The sequence below is a fragment of the Podarcis liolepis genome (assembly GCF_965112155.1).
Source record: "Podarcis liolepis genome assembly, chromosome: 2".
NCBI classification, from domain to species: domain Eukaryota; kingdom Metazoa; phylum Chordata; class Lepidosauria; order Squamata; family Lacertidae; genus Podarcis; species Podarcis liolepis.
The window spans coordinates 21896240-21915760 of NC_139555.1; the positions used below are offsets into that span (position 1 = coordinate 21896240).

The following is a 19521-nucleotide window of genomic DNA, read 5'->3' on the forward strand; positions in this document are numbered from 1 at the left end:
TGTCTATTTACCCACATCACAAAGACAGAGATAACTAGCCCCATAGCAGGAGCCCAGCTCACAAGGATAGTTTTGAAGCACACCATTTCCATTAATTATCATCAGCCCACAACCCATCTTTCCAGCCCCATCTGTCCTCTTGCTCTGTATATCTTTTAAAACCACATATTTATCTCCCTAGCCATATCCCAGCTCTGTCCAGCTCGAGTCCTTATCTGTCCTTCCAAGACAAGCCATCTTTTCTCCAATCCTAACAATACTTATCACAGCGTACAGTAATTTATCCAATTCCCAGTAGGAGCCTAGAGTATTGCTTTCCCCTTTAGAAAGCCAGGCACAGGCTGACCGTGTGCAGCTCCCTCCCTCCCTCCCTCCTTCTCTCTCTCTCTCTCTCTCTCTCTCTCTCTCTCTCTCTCTCTCTCTCTGTGTGTGTGTGTGTGTGTCTATATGTTCCTTTAAAAAAAAAAGTCAACAAGAGAGAATGCAATATATGGGCTGCTGACCCATCACCTGCTGCGAGAAAGAAAAAAAATGAGGTGCACAATCTGACAAGGGAGACCAAGAGATCAATTTGTAGGTAGTGGGTGAAGATATGAAAGATATGTGCATGTCTTTATGTGATTTTTCAAACCATCTGCATATAGCAAGGTTTCAGTTAATCAGGTGTGTTTTCGCAGAGTAATTATACCTAACAGAATAAGCTTCAAGGGACAAGTAAGAGATTAAAGATAATAAAAGGGGAGGGGAAAATAAACCAAGAAGATATATTTTTATGAAATTAAAATGGGGGGAAAACAACTTTCAACGTTATTTGAATCTCAGTAAATTGCGTCTGTTTACATGGAAGACTAGCTGAAGGCTAACAGAATAAGATTCAATCATGAATGTATGTATCCAATAATCTGTAACATGCAATCTCCTTCAGAAAATCAGTGAATTAAGATGCCACTTCAAAATGTGATATCCTGCCAAGAATATCAAATATTTTGCTGAATTCTGGATATTTTACAGGCGGTGGTCTGAGTGTTAGTGAGACTTCAGAGCTGGCACAAATAGGAATTCTGCTTTCTTGAGTTACATAATGTTCAGCCTTTGTGAAGTACAGAAGGTAGATGGTGGTTTTATCTGTTGGAGAGCAGTGAGAGTTGTGCATGGTTATTCCAGACCTGTTGATGGGCTATTTACACAGGTGGAGGCCAGTAATATCAAAACGTACAATGATTTTGCTGTTTATTTAAAGACCAGCTAAGTGAGTGAGAGATGCTCGCAAGTAAGACTTAATACTATGGTTTGGCATGAAAGCACACCTCTACACTACGTGCAGTACAATAGTATTAATGCCCTCAATGAACTTGTAGGAGGCAGGAGGAGATACAACCAAGAGGGCAAACCAATAGGTATGGAAGGGAAAGCACTTCCTTTCTCCCAGTAAAGCTTCCCAACACGTAGCTCACTGGTGACCCTGTACGTATGCAACAGAACAGTGAATCAGGGGCACTGGGGCCATCACTAGTTCTGAAAGACTGCTTCTTCTACTAATCTTCCGCTTACTCACTTCAGCACAGCTTACTGTAATGCTACAACAGGGAACTGAGGCATGTTCTCAGTTCCTGACGTCAGCAGACACCTGCAGCTTGGGTGAGCTTTGTGGGAAAGGTATTTCTTTGGCCTCCAGCTCTACGTTAGAAGCTAAGATGGAGAGAGAAGAAAAGCAATGCTCCTATTTACCCACCAGGCCTTCAGCACCAGGCCCAAGAGAGGTGACGGCCAGGTCATTGCCATTGGGATCAAAAGCGTTGATCTCGATACCCCAGTTGTTCTGAGGCTGCTTGAACCAGTTCTGCAGTACATGCTTGAAGTCAATGCTCTGCCAGTGGCCAATGCGGGAATTCAGGTCAATCTTGAGTGAGCGGATACGAATATGGCGGCTCCCATCCTCCGTCACTGGTTTGAGACGCAGGATCTGTAGGTAGACCGTGGAGGTATGCTGAACAGGCCGCAGGTACACCCACAGCTGTGCCTTTACTACCTTGGTGAACATGATCTTGGGGCTGAAGTTGAAGAAACAGCAGTGCGGGTTGCCTTCAATCTGTACCACAGGGTCCGCTGGGAAAGACAGAGAGAGAAGCAGTGAGCAGAATGTCTTCACAACCCATTTCCCAGTGCTGTGGTCAGGGGATTCTGCCTAAGGAGCCATTCACACAGCTGTTTATCACATGTGTGTATGAAAGTACTTTCTTGTTGATTGAATACAGTGCCTGTCAGTGGAGGTAGTCTTGTACACAAATAAGATGCCCTCAACTGGTTGTGTAAATCAGCCTCAGGTACAGTGAATATTAATCTCTCCAGTCAGGTAGTCATTTTTTAAGATACAACTCTCTATAGATCTGAAGCTAAAAAATAAAAGCAATTAAGAGACCCCCTTCTTGCGTATCCTAACAAATAAGGGAAGAATAAAGAGGTACAGTGGTACCTCGGGTTACATACGCTTCAGGTTACATACACTTCAGGTTACAGACTCTGCTAACCCAGAAATAGTGCTTCAGGTTAAGAACTTTGCTTCTGGATGAGAACAGAAATCGTGCTCCGGCAGCGCGGCAGCAGCGGGAGACCCCATTAGCTAAAGCGGTGCTTCAGGTTAAGAACAGTTTCAGGTTAAGAACAGGCCTCCGGAACGAATTAAGTACTTAACCTCAGGTACCACTGTACACTGATTCTCAGTTGGAAAATTGGCAGCCATGAAAATGGGACACTAAAATCAGGGGGCGGTAGCGTCAAAAGGACTTGGGTGAGAAGGGTCACGATACAGGCAGCAACCATTTCGTGTAGGGGTTCTGTCAGCAGAGCACACAAAAGTATGCCTCACCCCATTACGCCCCCCCCCCTTCCACCTTCTTCTGGGTCCAAAAGGACCCACACATTGGTGATTACGTGTCAGTTGGATGCATCTAAAATGGCACTACCTTATGTAAAAAAGGTTATGCAGCCTAGTAAAGTCAATAGCCTTCCAAAGGACAGAAACTACTTTTTCTAGTGACTTCTCCTTTGCAGCCATTCCCACATCATTACTGAGGATTCCCCCAGCCCTTCAAAACTTATTTTAAGGGGGGGGGGTTTACAAACAACTCTTTACAATTGAACCCTTTCCAATAAAATATTAATACCAAGAATTAAAATATTAAAAGCAAGAATAAAATGTGCATCACAGGAAACCAAATCCAAGAGGGCGTGAACATGGTCAATGAGAAGAACCAAAGAAGTTATCAAAGTCTTCCTTCAGAAAATGGAAATCACATCCAAATGAGAACAAAGAGGAACACAGACTTTGTCAAAATAAATGCAAGCAGACAAGAAAAGGTGCAAAAAAAGGAAAGAATTCAATGAGCATCCCTCAAAAAATTAAGACCAGTGATAAAAAATTATATAACTGCATTAGAAGCAAGCCATACTAAAGCCTGATTTGGCACCACCATTTTTCTCAAGGCTAAGTTGATCCACCAGTTAACATCCAACAGTGTTCCAACATCGTAAACTTCTTGTCCTTTCTCCCTTCAGCATTCCTTTCTTAAGGCTGACTTCAACTAACCTTTACTCAGAGTAGGCCCACTGAAATTAGTGGAGCTAAGTTATTCATGGCCATTAACTTGAATGAGTCTGCTCTGAATAAAAGTTAGTTTAAAACAACCCTTTGTAGCCACTACCAGCTACAGATGTGATGTGCCAGAATGTTTGTGGGGATTTAAAAAAAAAAAATCACATGACCATAGAAAGCTAACTTATACCAAGTCAGATCGTTGGTCCATCTCACTCAGTATTGTCAACAGTATTTCATAGGGAGACACCAGGAATTCAACCTGGGATCTTTTGCACGCATAGCATATGCTCTACGACAGAGCTACAGCCCTTTAATACTTTTTTAATAAATGTCCACTCCCAAGTCTAAGGCTTCATTTTGGAACCAGATTTTTCTTCTACCTCTTTACTGTTTTCATAGGGTGGCATTCAACTGATAAACCCTGTCAGCAGAAGTCCTATGTAAGGACTTCCATTTGCACAATGGGGCTTTCTCCCCCATTGCTCCCCCCCCCCTCCTAAAAATGGCTTGCAGAGTCAGGAGCACCCCTAGAACAGCAAGGAGAGGAGATTGTTCTCTGGCAAACTGAAATGCTTGCCCTGATCAAACAATTCCTTATCACAAAATTGAAATCCTTCAATAGTCAGCCCACCACTCACTCAGCCCATGACTGATATGGCTGCTGCTGCTGCTGCTGCTGCTGCTGCTGCTGCTGCTGCTGCTGCTTCTTCTTCTTCTTCTTCTTCTTCTTCTTCTTCTTCTTCTTCTTCTTCTTCTTCTTCTTCTTCTTCTTCTTCTTCTTCTTCTCCTCCTCCTCCTCCTCCTCCTCCTCCTCCTCCTCCTCCTCCTCCTTCTTCTTCTTCTTCTTCTTCTTCTTCTTATTATTATTATTATTATTATTATTATTATTATTATTATTATTATTATTATTTAGATTTCTACAGCTCCCTTCGTTATAAGATCTCAAGGCGTTTTACAGAATAACATGACAAAAACAAGTAAATAAGTAAAACAAAACAGCAAACAATAACCCCCTCTCTCCCACATACACATTTAAAAGCCTATAGAATATTAATCGGCCAAAGGTCTAGTTCAGGGGTCTGCAACCCGCGGCTCTGGAGCCGCATGTGGCTCTTTTACACCTTTGCTGCGGCTCTGGGGCAGATACTAGCAAGGGGAGGAGGTGCATTGTGCGCCCCGACACTCCCCACTGAGGCGGGCGCTGTACTGGCTGTGACGTCGCATGGGGGCGGTGCGTGTGTTAGTCACGCACTGTCCCGACGTCACCTTCCCGCCCGCCCGCCCGCCCGCCCGCCCGCTACATTGTAAGGGGCATGTACGCTGGTCACTGCATTGAAAGGGGGCATGTACGCTGGTCACTGTTTTGAAGGGGAGTGAAGAACACACACACACAAAAAGGTAACTTGTTAATTTAACGTTTGTTTCTATGAGAAGGAGTAATTCTGAGGGGTCAAACAAAGAAATAATAAAAAAGTGACAAAAAAGTTATTTTTTTAATGACGAGTTTTGCAGCTCTCAGGTTTTTTTCCTTCGGAAACGGGTCCAAGTAGCTCTTTTTGTCTTAAAGGTTGCAGACCCCTGGTCTAGTTAAAGAGGAATGTTTTTGCCTGGCACCTAAAAATATATAATGAAGGCGGCTGGCGAACCTCCCTGGGGAGAGCATTCCACAAATGGGGTGCCACTACAGAGATGGCCCGTTCTCATGTTGTCACCCTCCTGTGGGTGACACACAGCAAGAAGGGCCTCGGATGATATAGGTCACCTGTTAAGGGCTAGCCCTCACAAAGCAGCTTATACAAGCAAATAATAAAATATAAAACAACCATTTCAAACTAACTGCTTAGGGCTTTGGCCCAACTGGCCAGAATTTGCCTCCTTTCAGCTCCATACTCCTTTATGAGTCAGCCCCCTCAGGGCTAATACGGCTCAGGCATGGGGGCTGTCTTGCAGGATTTCCCTCACCTTTTAGCCTCAGTACGGCTGCTAGCCAGCGGAACCTCTCTGCGCCACTGCATTTGCCTGCCTTCCTTTAGTGGCTCACTCACCATGGCAGTCATAGGCACAATGGAGAGGGGTGGCCAGCTCCCAGTCCCTCTCCTCTCCTCACCAAACAGGTGCAGTGTCACAGCACAGCAAGAGACATCTGCTATGACCCCAAGGTCTCTCTCCTGGTCAGTTAAGACCCCCATGAGTGCATATTTGAAATTAAGATTTCTTGTGCTAATATGCATCACCTTACATTTGTTTACACTAACTGACTGACTGACTTACATGAATGACCAATAGTTTAAAAGCTTATCTAGCTTCTGATGCAAAGTAGAGTAAACCTTGAATCCAAGAAATATACAAGGTTTTGTGTATTTTGCCTCCTAAAGGGATCGTGTTTCATTTCACTAGAGATGCTGCAGCCTTTTGGGTTCTGCATTCTACAGTATCCTGCAAAAGAATACACAGGGCAACTATCAGGACCATCACATGATCCTTAGCATAGTTAACAATTGTGTTTAAGTGGGTTAAACCACAGAGCCTAGGACTTGCTGATCAGAAGGTCGGCGGTTCGAATCCCCACGACGGGGTGAGCTCCCGTTGCTCAGTCCCTGCTCTTGCCAACCTAGCATGTCAAAAGTGCAAGTAGATAAATAGGTACCGCTACGGCGGGAAGGTAAACGGCGTTTCCGTGCGCTGCTCTGGTTTGCCAGAAGTGGCTTAGTCATGCTGGCCACATGACCCGGAAGCTGTACGCCGGCTCCCTCGGCCAATAAAGCGAGATGAGCGCCGCAACCCCAGAGTCGGCCACGACTGGACCTAATGGTCAGGGGTCCCTTTATCTTTACCTTTACTTATTTGAACACAGGCTGATTCCTGTACAGTGGTGCCCCGCAAGACGAATGCCTCGCAAGACGGAAAACCCGCTAGACGAAAGGGTTTTCCGTTTTTGAGCTGCTTCGCAAGACGATTTTCCCTATGGGCTTGCTTTGCAAGACGAAAACGTCTTGCAAGTGTTCCGATTTTTTTTCGCTCCCCCTCCTTTTTCTAAGCCGCTAAGCGCCTTTTAGCCGCTAATCCGCTAATCCTTTAATAGCCACTAATCCTTTAATAGCCGCTAAACCGCTAATAGCGCTAATCCGCTAAGCCGCTAATAGGGTTGCTTCGCAAGACGAAAAAACCGCTAGACGAAGAGACTCGCGGAACGGATTAATTTCGTCTTGCAAGGCACCACTGTACCTTTTTTTGTGAGTGTGAGTTGTTTTTTCCAGTTTTTTAGTCTCAACCTTTCTTCTGATTTCATTGTACCCATTTTAGCACACTATAGTGTTTTGGTTAGCTCCAAGCTCAGCTGGAAGAATGAGAAACCAGATTGTCATTTGGAAACCGCCTTTCTCCGACTGAAGCTTAGGCACCACTGCAACACGTCCCTTTTTATTCCTTCATTTTCCTCGATGGGTAAATTGGTAGTCTGATGTTGAGGGAGTGTTTAATTGATGTTAGATAACCTGCTTCTTCAATATTTTCATCCTTCAAACATAAAATGAATAGTGTATGAATTGTTAGATTCTTTCAAAATAGAGACTTTGTATGGGCTCCAGTAAAAAGAGATGGTTCCTATTCCAGACTATCAGAACTATTTCAGTGCTGAGCCAAGGACAGCGGTCATAATAGTGTGCGTCTATATACCCAGTCCTCTGTCCGCTTCAGTAACGCAATGTGTGACAGGGCAAGAGACTGGAAAGAAGACAGCCTGTCTTTGACTTGTGTGTATGTCTATAGATGGAATTATATAAGAACTAGATAATATAAATGGGCCCAGTAGTGACTGCTAGCTATGCTAGCAAGAATTTCAGGACCCATGTTAGCCATAGTGTCTCTCTAGCGGCTAGCTGCTGGGGTGAATTTCACTACTGCTGCCTGCTAATAAGCTTTTCCATGAATCTGGTGAGTCACTGACAGAAGACAAAAATGTTAACTTGGATGCACAACTGATCTGACCCAGTGATGCCTTGGGATGAAGGCAGAGAAATTGTGTGTCCAATGAGCCACAGTTATGTGGCCTCTAAAACGAGGTCTAACTCTAGCATAAGACTCATGTGTTACTTAACCCAACTCTCAGAAAATTCATCCAAATCTATACACATTCTCAGTCCATGTCTATCCATAGTAATACTTTGTTGCTTGTCCTAAACAAGTCATACAAAAAAGGACAACTGGTTCCATACCATAGGATGTAGCCAATGCAGTGCTGAGTCACTAGTTTCACCAATAAAAGGATTTCTCGTGTAACAGAATGTTCTCCTTTCCTCCCCCTATGTGCCCCCTAAATCTGTTCTAAGTGTTTCCCCAACCTTCTGGAGCAGATTTGGGGATGGAGTGGGGAAGGAGATTTGCGGGGGGGGGGTCCTCAATTGCACTAGCACTTAGTTGAATACCACCCCATGTCTCTAATGAATGCCACATCTGAATGCTTAAACAAGGCTTATAAGACAGCAGGTTATTATTTCAGCCCCAATACTGATCACTTCTACCCTCCAGTAATCAAATAATCCTGGATTTCTTTAACAAGCTTTGGTCCCAGCACAGATTCTTGCTATTTGTGGAATATAAATTTGTATTTTTTCTTGCTGTTTCTGAATCTATTATTAGTGATTGATCCAAGAGAAGCTTTGCTATATTGACAGTGTTATTTCATTGCCTTTTGTGATTTGGAGATTGCTTTAATTATGCTATGGTGTTATGCGGATGCCTTCAGCACAGTCAGCTCTGAAGGTACTTTTACAGTTTCCTCCCTTTGAACACTCTTAAGTCTTCAGCACTGGCATGTCCTTTCCCATTTTGGCACATCCCTATTTTCAGAACGTCAGCATTTATATAATGGTTATCAGATGGTTTAGCTGTTGTCATCTATGGCCTATAGTCCATTCCGTTGATAGTCAAGAGTTTCCTATCCTCTTTAGTTTGTTTGTTCTAATCTAGTCACTCATTCAGTCCACTTCAACTCACACTCCTTTCTCCCTTGCAATGACATACTGTGATTGCTCCTGTTAAACTTAAACTTTCCACCCGTCCTTTCGTCCATAGTCCTAGGTAGTTTTATCACAAAGCACATTCGGCTTTCCTTTCAACCACCTACCTCTGAGACAGAATTGGACATTTGAGAAGAACCAGGTTTATCAGCAAACATAGGGTTGCCAGATCCTGTCTTTAAAAGTTTGAGTGCAACAGGAGAGTTGCTCTGCCAGTCTCCTTTGCCCACATCTCCTGCCTGCTGTAGTAGGGAAAACTTCAGTTTATTCTAGAGTAAGTGGGGAAGGAAAGTGCCAATCTGGCAGCACTTTTTGAAAGTTAACCAGGTTTCTTTCTAAGCACGCATCATTGCAGGTTAGGCTAGGATAGAGACAAATTGTTCACCCCAACTTCAGTATGAATAGATAAAAAGTGAACTGGTGAGATGCAGAGACCTCCCCAAAAGCAGTACAGCACATACAATAGATGTTCCTGTACATCCTGAATGAACAGGCCAGGTACAGTATTTACAGCAGATAGCATTTCCCTTACCCGCCCACCCACACCCAGTTCAACATGTGTGTATTTAGGGGAGCAGCACAAATACACACAAACACTCAAGAGAACAGGCAACAGAATAAGAGGGTAGCATACAGTCAAATCAGAGAAGGGTAGCTCAAATAATAGGCAGAAGATGGAATTTACTGTGAGAGAGGAATCTTTCACCTTTAAAAAGCTTATTTATGAATATAGCTGCATGGTTCCTTACAAAACAGCTAAAATAGGAAGTGATCTTTTCTCTATGCTTTTGTTTAGCTAAAAGTTAAACATGCTTATTCAGTTGATAGTGATGGCTTCATTCACTGCTTGAGCGGTGATGCCTAGTGCTTCTACTAAGCACACCCTACTTACGGTATTTGGGAATGAACTGGAACAATAGTTTGGCAGATTTGATCATAGGCAGATTACAAGTCTGAGAAGAAGGAACTTTTGAGGGAACCACATTTGTCTTTTAGGAGAACTGATGGTGCTTTAAAGTAGGGGCAGAAAAACTTTTTCAGCCCAAGGGTCACATGCCAGGGGCAGATGAGGCCAGTGAAAACAGTAGGTGGAGCAACAAAGAAAATAATGCCTTTGTAGAGTAAACGAATTTCTACATACGCTCACATCCCCTTCACTTCCTTCCATCTAGACCAGGGTTTCTCAAAGTTGGGTCTCCAGCTGTTTTTGGACTACAATTCCCATCATTCCCTGGTCCTGCTAGCTAGGGATGATGGGAGTTGTAGTCCAAAAACAACAGGAGACCCAACTTTGGGAAACCCTGGTCTAGGCAAAAAAGAGGCATTATTAGAGTTCAGTGATACACTTCAGTCAGGCAAAACAAACCAAGCCTGAGGCATGTTCTAAACACCAAAGAAAGAGCCCTGGAGAGCCACCTTCCCTGCTTTGAAGCAGTGCTAGAACACTCTACTGCTTGGAACAGTGTGAAGGACCAAACTTGCTCTTGGGGAAAGAGAATATACATACTCTGTATGGGCAGGTACAGAGTCAAGAGTAGTAGGATATACATAGATGTTATACATTGAAGTACATGCATCTGTAATACCCTATATGGCAGGGGTCAGCAAACTTTTTCAGCAGGAGGCCGGTCCACTGTCCCTCAGACCTTGTGGGGGGCCAGATTATATTGGGGGGGTGAACAAATTCCTATGCCCTGCAAATAACCCAGAGATGCATTTTAAATAAAAGCACACATTCTACTCATGTAAAAACACCAGGCAAGCCCCACAAATAACCCAGAGATGCATTTTAAATAAAAGGACACATTCTACTCATGTAAAAACACGCTGATTCCTGGACTGTCTGCGGGCCGGATTTAGAAGGCGATTGGGCCGGATCTGGCCCCCAGGCCTTAGTTTGCCTACCCATGCTATATAGGGTTAGTGCGATACACAGGCCACTCCTGCAGAAGCCGGTGCATTATCAGATAGGATAATTCCCTCACTACATAAAGAATTGAATTGACACTTCCGTTGAATTCCTACAACAAGCAAACCAATATGTATGTCGCAAGTCAAGCAGCGAAGCTCGGGGGGTGGGGAATACTCTCGCCTACCCTCCACTCAGAAAGAATGGCTAGGAAGAATAATAGAGGATGATCGCCATCTAAACAGGCAAACTGGAGATTGGGAGAGAGTCGTTTTGCCATTCGCATAGGCTAAGGGGTGCGAGAAGGAGGCACTTCCCCCTCTTCCCAGCTCCAGCCAGCAGCTCCCAGTGGCCGACCCCCTCCCACTCCTCTCTGTTCAAAGACATCTGGGTTACATTGAGCTAGGAGTGCCCCTTTGCCCCTGCCTGGTGCACCCCGCTCCGTTTAATCACCCCCAGCTGCATGTGCCATGAACTGCAGGCCCTGCTAACACGCCAAGGTCATGACACGGAGTGGCTGCCTCACCCTGCGCAGCCAACCAGGAGCAAAGGCTTCTGCTAACAAATGCCCAAGGCAATTTGCTGTGCACAAGTCCCAAATTAATGCTGTGCTCCCTTGGGAACTCCTCTCTCTACCCCCAGTCTCTGCCAGTTCTTAAAGTGACAGAAAACCTCTTCCCCCTCCCCTCAGTGTTTTCGGCCTAGCTATGCAAAACCCTCCGCACAATCGCAGACGTTGCGCAGACTAAGGTGGAAAGGGCAATTATGAGATTGGGGCTGGGAAAGCACACAATCTAGCCTTCAAAGCAAAAGCACGCTGGCTTATTATGTCCAGGTCCCCCAAGTTTGATGTGAAATTCTGTCGTTTGTTATGTGGAAGCCTCCAGTTAAGTCAAACTTGTCTGTGAGCATAAGTCAATAGCCACTCTCTGTTCCAGTGGTTCATCTTCTCTGTCTTCTCATTGGCAATTAATGTGCCCCACCCAAAATTTACCAGGCTGCTGTCCATGGTTCTGTGCCCTGACAGTAGCCATTCCCCACCTGCCAATAGGGAAGAGAGGGGAAAGATTATGCAATAGGGCAGTGCTACTTTCCACTATGGGTAAACACTCAGAACTGGATGCTCTGCTTCTTCTCACTTTTCTCTATGCCTTCATTACATCCAAGTTCATAATAACCTTCACCTATTTTTAGTCATTTATGAAAGCTTTCTTACTCAACTCACTCCAAGTGGGACTGTAGAATTGTCTTCAGCTCTCATTTGTGGTCTCCACCCCATCCATTCCTGTTTCAGGAGACCTGCAATCTGTTTAAATGTTGTGACCTGATCCTGCAAGCACTCAGACACTGACTGCTTTACAGACAGAAATTGAGAAGAGAATGTTTATGTCTCTTGTAGCTACTTATTAGATGAGAAGCACCTGTTTGTTGTTTTATTTCGGTAAATTTAGACCCCATCCTTCCGTTGTAATGCAGTATTCAGAGTTGTTAACATTGAAGTTGATAACAGCGGTGAAAATTAATTTATAAAACCTCTAATCCAATAGATTAAAGAGGTGGATAAGACAGGCACTGCAAAGGAAAACAATTTAAGACAAAATATCAGCCTATTAAGAATCATCCAACTCACCAAATCAAATGCGTGCCAGAATAAAAAAATCTTAACTAGATGGCAAAAAGCCAAGAAAAAGGGGCCCAAATGAACCTTCCAAGACAGAATTCCCTAATCTGGATGTAACCACAAAAATGCCCCTTTTGCATCCTTACCAGTCATGCCTTCAACCGTAATCAATTGGGGTATGGAAAAGAAGAGACTTCTAACACTTCCTGTGTCCTCTATGTATCCTGGGCCCCCATCATTTAGAACTTTGTTGCTGAACATGACTAGATACTGCTCTTATGATATACGCATTTCTTTTCCAACCCTTCTTCACTCTTTCCCAAAATACACATGCCACAGCCAGAGCAATGGAAACCATTGAACACCATGCTTCCACAGAAACTCTTTTTATAAAGTTTCATTTATCCAGTTACCATTCACAGGCAATTTGAAGCTATTATTCTTATTATTAGTATTATTATTTGTTCTTTGTTTAAAAGTTTCAGTACCAGAGCAGGGAGCACTTCTATAGAGTGTGGCTGCTCTGTGAGTGGAAACACCGGAGGATATTATGATTTGCAGCATCCTGGTCATATATATGGTCTCTACCAATCAGAGATGGGCTACAAGAGGCAAATAGGATCAGTATAGAGCCCCACATCTTGTTTCTGCTGCTGCACAAGTGAGGCGAGATTGAATATACAATAATTTCCACAGAGATCTTCAAGTCTATTCATCCTAACATGCACACTCTGAATTCTACGAAACCAAGCAATGGTCCTTATTTCTAATGAAGAACTTGCCTCCTCTACAGGCATTCTGTTCCATTGGCTAGTTCTTCTGGTAAATATTTGGCTGTTGTTTTTAAGTGGAGTTCATTTTGATTCAATGGTTGGTTTCTATTTTTCCTCCCTCTTCTATATTTAAACTTTCCTTGGTAGCTAAATAGACAGAACTTAACATATCCTTCCAGCTTACTTTAGGTTCTATTGCTAATCATTCCCGCTTGTCTCTCTGTGTAGCATTGTTCTAAGTATCTGAATAGGAAACATAGTTCTAAAAATTTATTGGAATCTCTCTGTTCTGTGTATGCTATGAACATGTATTCTTTGTCCAGTCCTTAGGCACCTAGCATAATTTTAAAGCACCGGTCCTGCTGTACTGAGTTATATCAATATTTAGAATATTTAGGTCCCAGTGCCACATTTCTAAATGGCAGGGCTATTGGGTTTTTTTTATAAAAAAATCCTGGTACATTCATTGCCTCCAGAACCAGGTTAAGAATACAGGGTGTCTCTTCTAAAACATATTATGAGGTTTCACGTATCTTTAACCCTTAATGAACCATGTGTTCACCTTTGAGAGCATTCAAAACACACAAAGCCTCTCACTTCCTGATCTGTCCTGTCCTGCTTCTGAATTGTTCTACAATGTCCTGCTTTTCACACTAAAAATTCCCATATTATTAATTAATTCCCATATTATTAATTTCTCTATAGATGGGAACATTACCACCACTCCCTTTTTTCTGACGGATGATCAATTACTATGCTTTGAGACGGAAGAATGGGCATACTTCAGGTTCCGTCATGGGAAACATTCATGAATTTCCACCACAGAAAGAGTTCTAGTTTGGCTGGGGCCCTACTCTGTCAATTACTCAATTTAACAGGTAATCAAGCCCTACCCACTGCTGCCCAGGTGGTCATCCAAGGATGAGGTAGTACTTGGTGCTACAGCAACACACTAGGAAGCCATAGTCACCTTGCTGACATGACACACATACTTGTAAAATCCTATACAATCATTCCTTAATGGATAGTCACTAATATAGTCTACCATACACTAGACTAGAGTAACTGAGTGATCTGGACTGCACTAATCAGCTTACTATATGCAACTGTTGTGGAGTCATTGTAATACAATGGTACCTCGGGTTAAGAACTTAATTCGTTCCGGAGGTCCGTTATTAACCTGAAACTGTTCTTAACCTGAGGTACCTCTTTAGCTAATGGGGCCTCCCGCTGACACTGGCGTGCGATTTCCATTCTCATCCTGAGGTAATTTCTTAACCCGAGGTACTATTTCTGGGTTAGCAGAGTCTGTAACCTGAAGTGTCTGTAACCTGAAGCGTCTGTAACCCGAGGTACCACTGCACTGCTAGTATTCTAGTGGTATCAACTGCTGTCAATTCTTCTAATGCAGGCTTCCTCAACCTCAGTCCTCCAGATGTTTTGAGACTACAATTCCCATCATCCCTGACCACTGGTCCTGCTAGCCAGGGATCATGGGAGCTGTAGGCCAAAAACATCTGGAAGGCCGAGGATGAGGAAGCCTGTTCTAATTCTTCCAGTTACCGGTGAAGGCTATTGTAATTCCTAGTTAACTGTTATTCTGCATTCGAGAGCATTTCCACAGCTCTCTCTGATTTTCTGTGCTTCATTAGTGAAATGGGAATAACTACCTTAAATATTGACACACAAGAGTGTTTAAGACCACCCTTAGAATTCCACTAGCAGTAATAATGAAACCTCAATATAGTTATATCCATTCTGGGGGGAAATTAAGTAATGGTACTTTACAACTCCACTGATTTCAGTGCAACCTGGGCAGGAACTCCATGTAAATCCAATTCAAAACATTATATGCTGCTGCGCCACTAACCTGGAAGAATTTGGTACATATTTGCACACACAAAACGCTATTAGGCATTCTTAGCACTGAAATACAATTTTGTATATTATCTTGTAAACAACCTGTAACTAATGTGAGTATCTTATTTACCCTCCTAAAATATCAGCACAGCAGTTAGTTTTTGTCTGATTTTGACATATTTCCCTTATTCAGCAACTTCTTTTAAATGTCTGAAGTCACAACTCAGCCCATCCCTTACAGTTCCCAATCCCCTGTTATACCAGCGCTGAGTGTCCCTGGCTTTCTTGCTGCAAAATCCCAACTTTACATTTTCCAGCAAAACTGCCACTTTGAAAATGATCCCTGTACCCAGAAAGTAGTGATGACTGCAAGTAGATTTGAAGTCACTGTTGTGTTAGACTTACTCCAAGCTGTCAGAATGCAGTACTAAAGGGGGGGGGAGCATTTGGTGGATTTCACACTGTCACACACCCCCAGTCTCCCTTCAAGGTACTTCATTAACTTCCCCTCCCCACCACCAATGCCCAAACGAAAGGTCATCAGGGGTCATGGGTAGCCAATAAATGGTTTAGAACCCAATTATCCTTCCCTAGTTTCTTGTCTATGGGTGGGGGAAATGTAAGCTTTAGATTAAAAAAGGGGGGAGGACAGGACAGAAGGAGTGAGGAGAGGGGAACCAGAAAGGTTTATGGCCCCACTGCCTATAAAGCCTTCCCTTCCTTCTGTTCAGGAACCATAAAAATACTCACACACACAATTGCTCCATGAAAGAGTGTCAGGAGCAAAAATCATAACTGCCATCAAGGAAAAAGGGAGTGAGGATGAATGATAAAGATTCTAGGAGATGGAATCTGTGGGTCCAATGGATTGGCTCCAGCCAATCCAGTAAGCCTACAAGCAAGGGGAATTATTCCAGATGGCCAATTAAAATCAGATTGGACTACCCTTGTCAATTTCAATCTGGGTGGTGTGTGCACGCTGGCTTTATTTTTGCAGGGGGGTGTGTTGGAGGGAGCAAGTTGTTAAAGGGAAAGAGATGGTTGTGGGGAGCAGCAGCAAACGTTTAACACAGAAAAAAGCCCCAGCGTGTCGCCGATTTTATGGGCAGTAAAATTTCAAAGCCATCCAAGTCTATTAATGCTGGAGAAGGAAATTTCTCAATGAGCTGTAGAATTGGCCAGGAGGGAAGTCCTTCTCCCTACTGCGATTCCTCACACTTGTGCCCCCCACACCCTCCCGTCCAACACCCCTTCCTTCCGCTCAGCCTTCACACACTCCAGACCATACTCTGCCTCCCCTCCCAGTTGGCATCAGCTCGAGTGAACATTTTGAGTCATAGATTTTTACAGAATTCTTCCTTTGGTAGAAACAGTGGCATCATACTTATAGTTCCAAAACATGTGCACATTCATTGCATCCTGCTGTACATTCTCACCCTTCAGTCTCACAATGTAAATGTATTCTTTGGAGGGGGGCAGAGATTTTCTGCTGATGTGGAAGCATAGAAAATTCCACATACAGGCAGCTGTGAGTTCCAGTTCCAACATTAATTATTCCCTACTCATCCTGATACAGAGATATGGATCAGTAATATGGTAGCAATACTTTGCCCACCTCTCACATCTCCTCTGAGAATCCTGGATCTGTTAACTTTAAACTTACTTTCAGAGCCCACTATCTTGTTGCAAGCACTGATGGCCATCCTCTTTACATGACTGCATAGGTGTTCCTCTATTCCAAATACCTTTCTTCTAAACCTCTGCATGTCTTCCTTACGAGGCTCCTAGAGCAGTTGTGTGTTTTTTAAATCTGGTGGCCATTTTGTCTCTTGTTCTGAGGCCAGATTTTCTTTTTCAGCCAGGCAATCTCCCGAGTTGATTTCAAGTCCAGCGGTTCAGTGTGAATCATCCCTTCTGAGAATTTAATGGCTTTCAGTGTTCTGATTCCCTTAACCACCTCAGTAGTGTTCTGGAGGCAGCCTGACATAGCAGCCAAGTCCAATGTAGAGGCTTGACCCACCATTTTAGATCTCTCACTTCTAAAAACAACCACTTTCTGGATAGCCAGTATGTGCCATTTATGCAAATAACTCGCCGAATAGTGCTCAGGATTTGTAAATAAATCTCTATATATTGTGGGGTCAAATCAGCCAGCAGTGGGTGGCTCTTTTTGCTGGGAGCCTCACAACCACAATGCTTTCATCCAGTGCTATTTTTCTAGAAAAAGAATTGCCAAAACTCACCATGAACACCTCCCATGTCCAATCATAGCTCCTCTTACATAATCAAGTTTCTCTATCACTCCCAAAGAGTGCAAGAGGACAGTTAGAACATCAGAACCCTTACTATATTCTTTGACACTATACTTATTTCAGTGAAGCAGAAAAAGATTGTGTTTGTAGAGTTGTTAACACAGGCACTTATTTGGTAGCACAGGAAAATAAGCCTAATTGGTCTAAGCCCCAGTAAGCCAGTGATTGATAACTGAAGTCTATGAACCACATCCAATTGGATTGTGCCAACTGGCCCACTGGTTTTGATAAGCCTCCTCACACAGACCTGAGCCCTTCAGTATAATAAAATAATACTGCGGTCTGGAAATGCTGTTGTTTGCCATATTGTAGTGAGATGCAAGGCAATGCATGATATAGTGCCTAGGAATCATAAAGATATTCCAGGAAGGATTTTGCCCATTGCTTCTAACCTTCTTCAAGCTACAGCCTCTATGTGGCTTTAATGTCAGATTTCATGTCATGAATCTTGTTGCCGTAAGCTCAGAATAATAATAATAATAATAATAATAATAATAATAATAATAATACATTTTATTTATATCCCGCCCTCCCCAGCCGAAGCCGGGCTCAGGGCGGCTAACAACAATCAAAGCCTACCTAAGAACCACTGAGTGCTTACCTCCAACACATAATATTGCCTTTGACTTAGTTCCAGCAGTTTCACTAACTGTCCTAACTTTTGGGAAGATAACCTGAGCTGAAGCAGGTTCAGCTTCTAATAAACACCAACAAAATTATTTTTTATGCCAGTTCTGTGCTGCTGCCCAGACAGTAAAAGGGTTAGGATGCTCTGATCCTTCTAGGATCTAGGTGCTTAAGTAACTGTTGATTAGCAAGAAGATTTGACTTGTCAAGCAATATGCCTAAATAATCAAGAATTAACCATTTCCATCTCAGCAGCAGCAAATACCCAGCATCCAGCACAGATCGATAATGAGATCGCTCTCTAATGGGAAATTGTTTGTTTGAAGCCTCTCTTGTCACTCTCACCTTTTGAGTTAGCATCCAAACACATATCCTTTCCTCTCTATACTTGATTGAGTCCCAATTTCCGCTAGACACAAGCCCACTATGTTTCCATGGCTGACTAATGAATCCTGATTCTCCATCCAGTATATACTTATCCAATGTTAGACCTCTGTGTGGATGGCCTCCAGGTTCTCTGTCCTGCATAAAAAACTGTATGGACAAGAAGATACCATCAGACTTTTGATATCGCAGTCTCCCCGGAAATTGCTGTTCCAAAGGGAAAGGCTCATCAAAAAGGATCATGTATCCCAGTTGTGATGGCAGCACCTTGTGTATTCAAGAAAACAAAGATGCTTTCCTTGAACAGCAGCAAACTGGTAAATAATTATTTAACCTCACACAGTCTTGAAGAAGCAAGGTAGGGATCTGGTAATTGTGGCAATGCAGAAAGAGAACCAAGTGACAAACCAAAAAATGTACACAGAAACAAATAGATATATATGGATTAAAAGAAAGAATAATTTTAATAACCCATATTATTTACACTGTCAGAAGTAAGCCTTGATGCACTCTAGAACATAATCTACTCTCTGCATTGTGTTCTGCATAGGGCTGTGGCATGTCCTGAATGCACGTATGCAAACCGCACATGCACACAGATACAAAATAAAAGGGAAACTGTCCCCATTGAGATACCGCTCCAGAAGCCACACAATACAGAAGAATCTATGATCCAGTTGCAAGCAACAACAAGGATGATGGAAGGAAGGAACAGACTAATTTTTTCTATATTGGCATGTCCAAAAACAAGATGGAATCACAGAGGCCATAATGACAAAAAAAGCATAGTTATAAAATGTTTTTTGTGAAGGGATCCCTTATGTACTAAGCCTTCAGCAGTAGAACATGAAACCCTGAAGAATAAGATACCCCATACTGAATAGTCAATTCAACTCAAACAAGACATATCTCTCTCCATCTCTTTTTTTTAAAGCTATATATGAAAGGAAAAAACAAACTGATCTGGAAGATCTTTTGGACATTGGGGGGGAAGCAAGTCACTGTTAGAATAGAGCAGGCTTCCTCAACCTCTGCCCTCCAGATGTTTTTGGCCTACAACTCCCATGATCCCTAGCTAGCAGAACCAGTGGTCAGGGATGATGGGAATTGTAGTCTCAAAACATCTGGAGGGCCGAGGCTGAGGAAGCCTGCTATTGAATAGAGTAATATCTATGAACAAGGATGTGGTGGTAGAATGTTCCTCCTAAAAGTCAGACAGCTAAGGATTTTAATCAGGATTGCTTTGGGTCAACATCGCCTCACAATATTGCAAGCAGGTTATTTATTATTCATGGTTATTTATTTCATTTCTATCCCACCCTTCATCACAAAATGATCCCAAGGCAGATTACATCAAAGCAACAAATAAAACCAGTATTACAGAGTCATAAAAATCATTCCAACTATTCAGCATAGTTAAAC

The 19521-nt window shown here is 43.0% G+C and overlaps 1 protein-coding gene across 1 annotated transcript in view; it reads right to left on the bottom strand.

Moving 5' to 3' along the window:
• GDF11 (growth differentiation factor 11) overlaps positions 1 to 19521 on the bottom strand; it is a 38149-nt gene that overhangs the window by 12883 nt on the left and 5745 nt on the right. The window contains exon 2 of the mRNA XM_083490347.1: positions 1733 to 2106. Within this exon, the coding sequence (XP_083346473.1) occupies positions 1733 to 2106 (374 nt within the window). The remainder of the gene's footprint in view (positions 1 to 1732; positions 2107 to 19521) is intronic.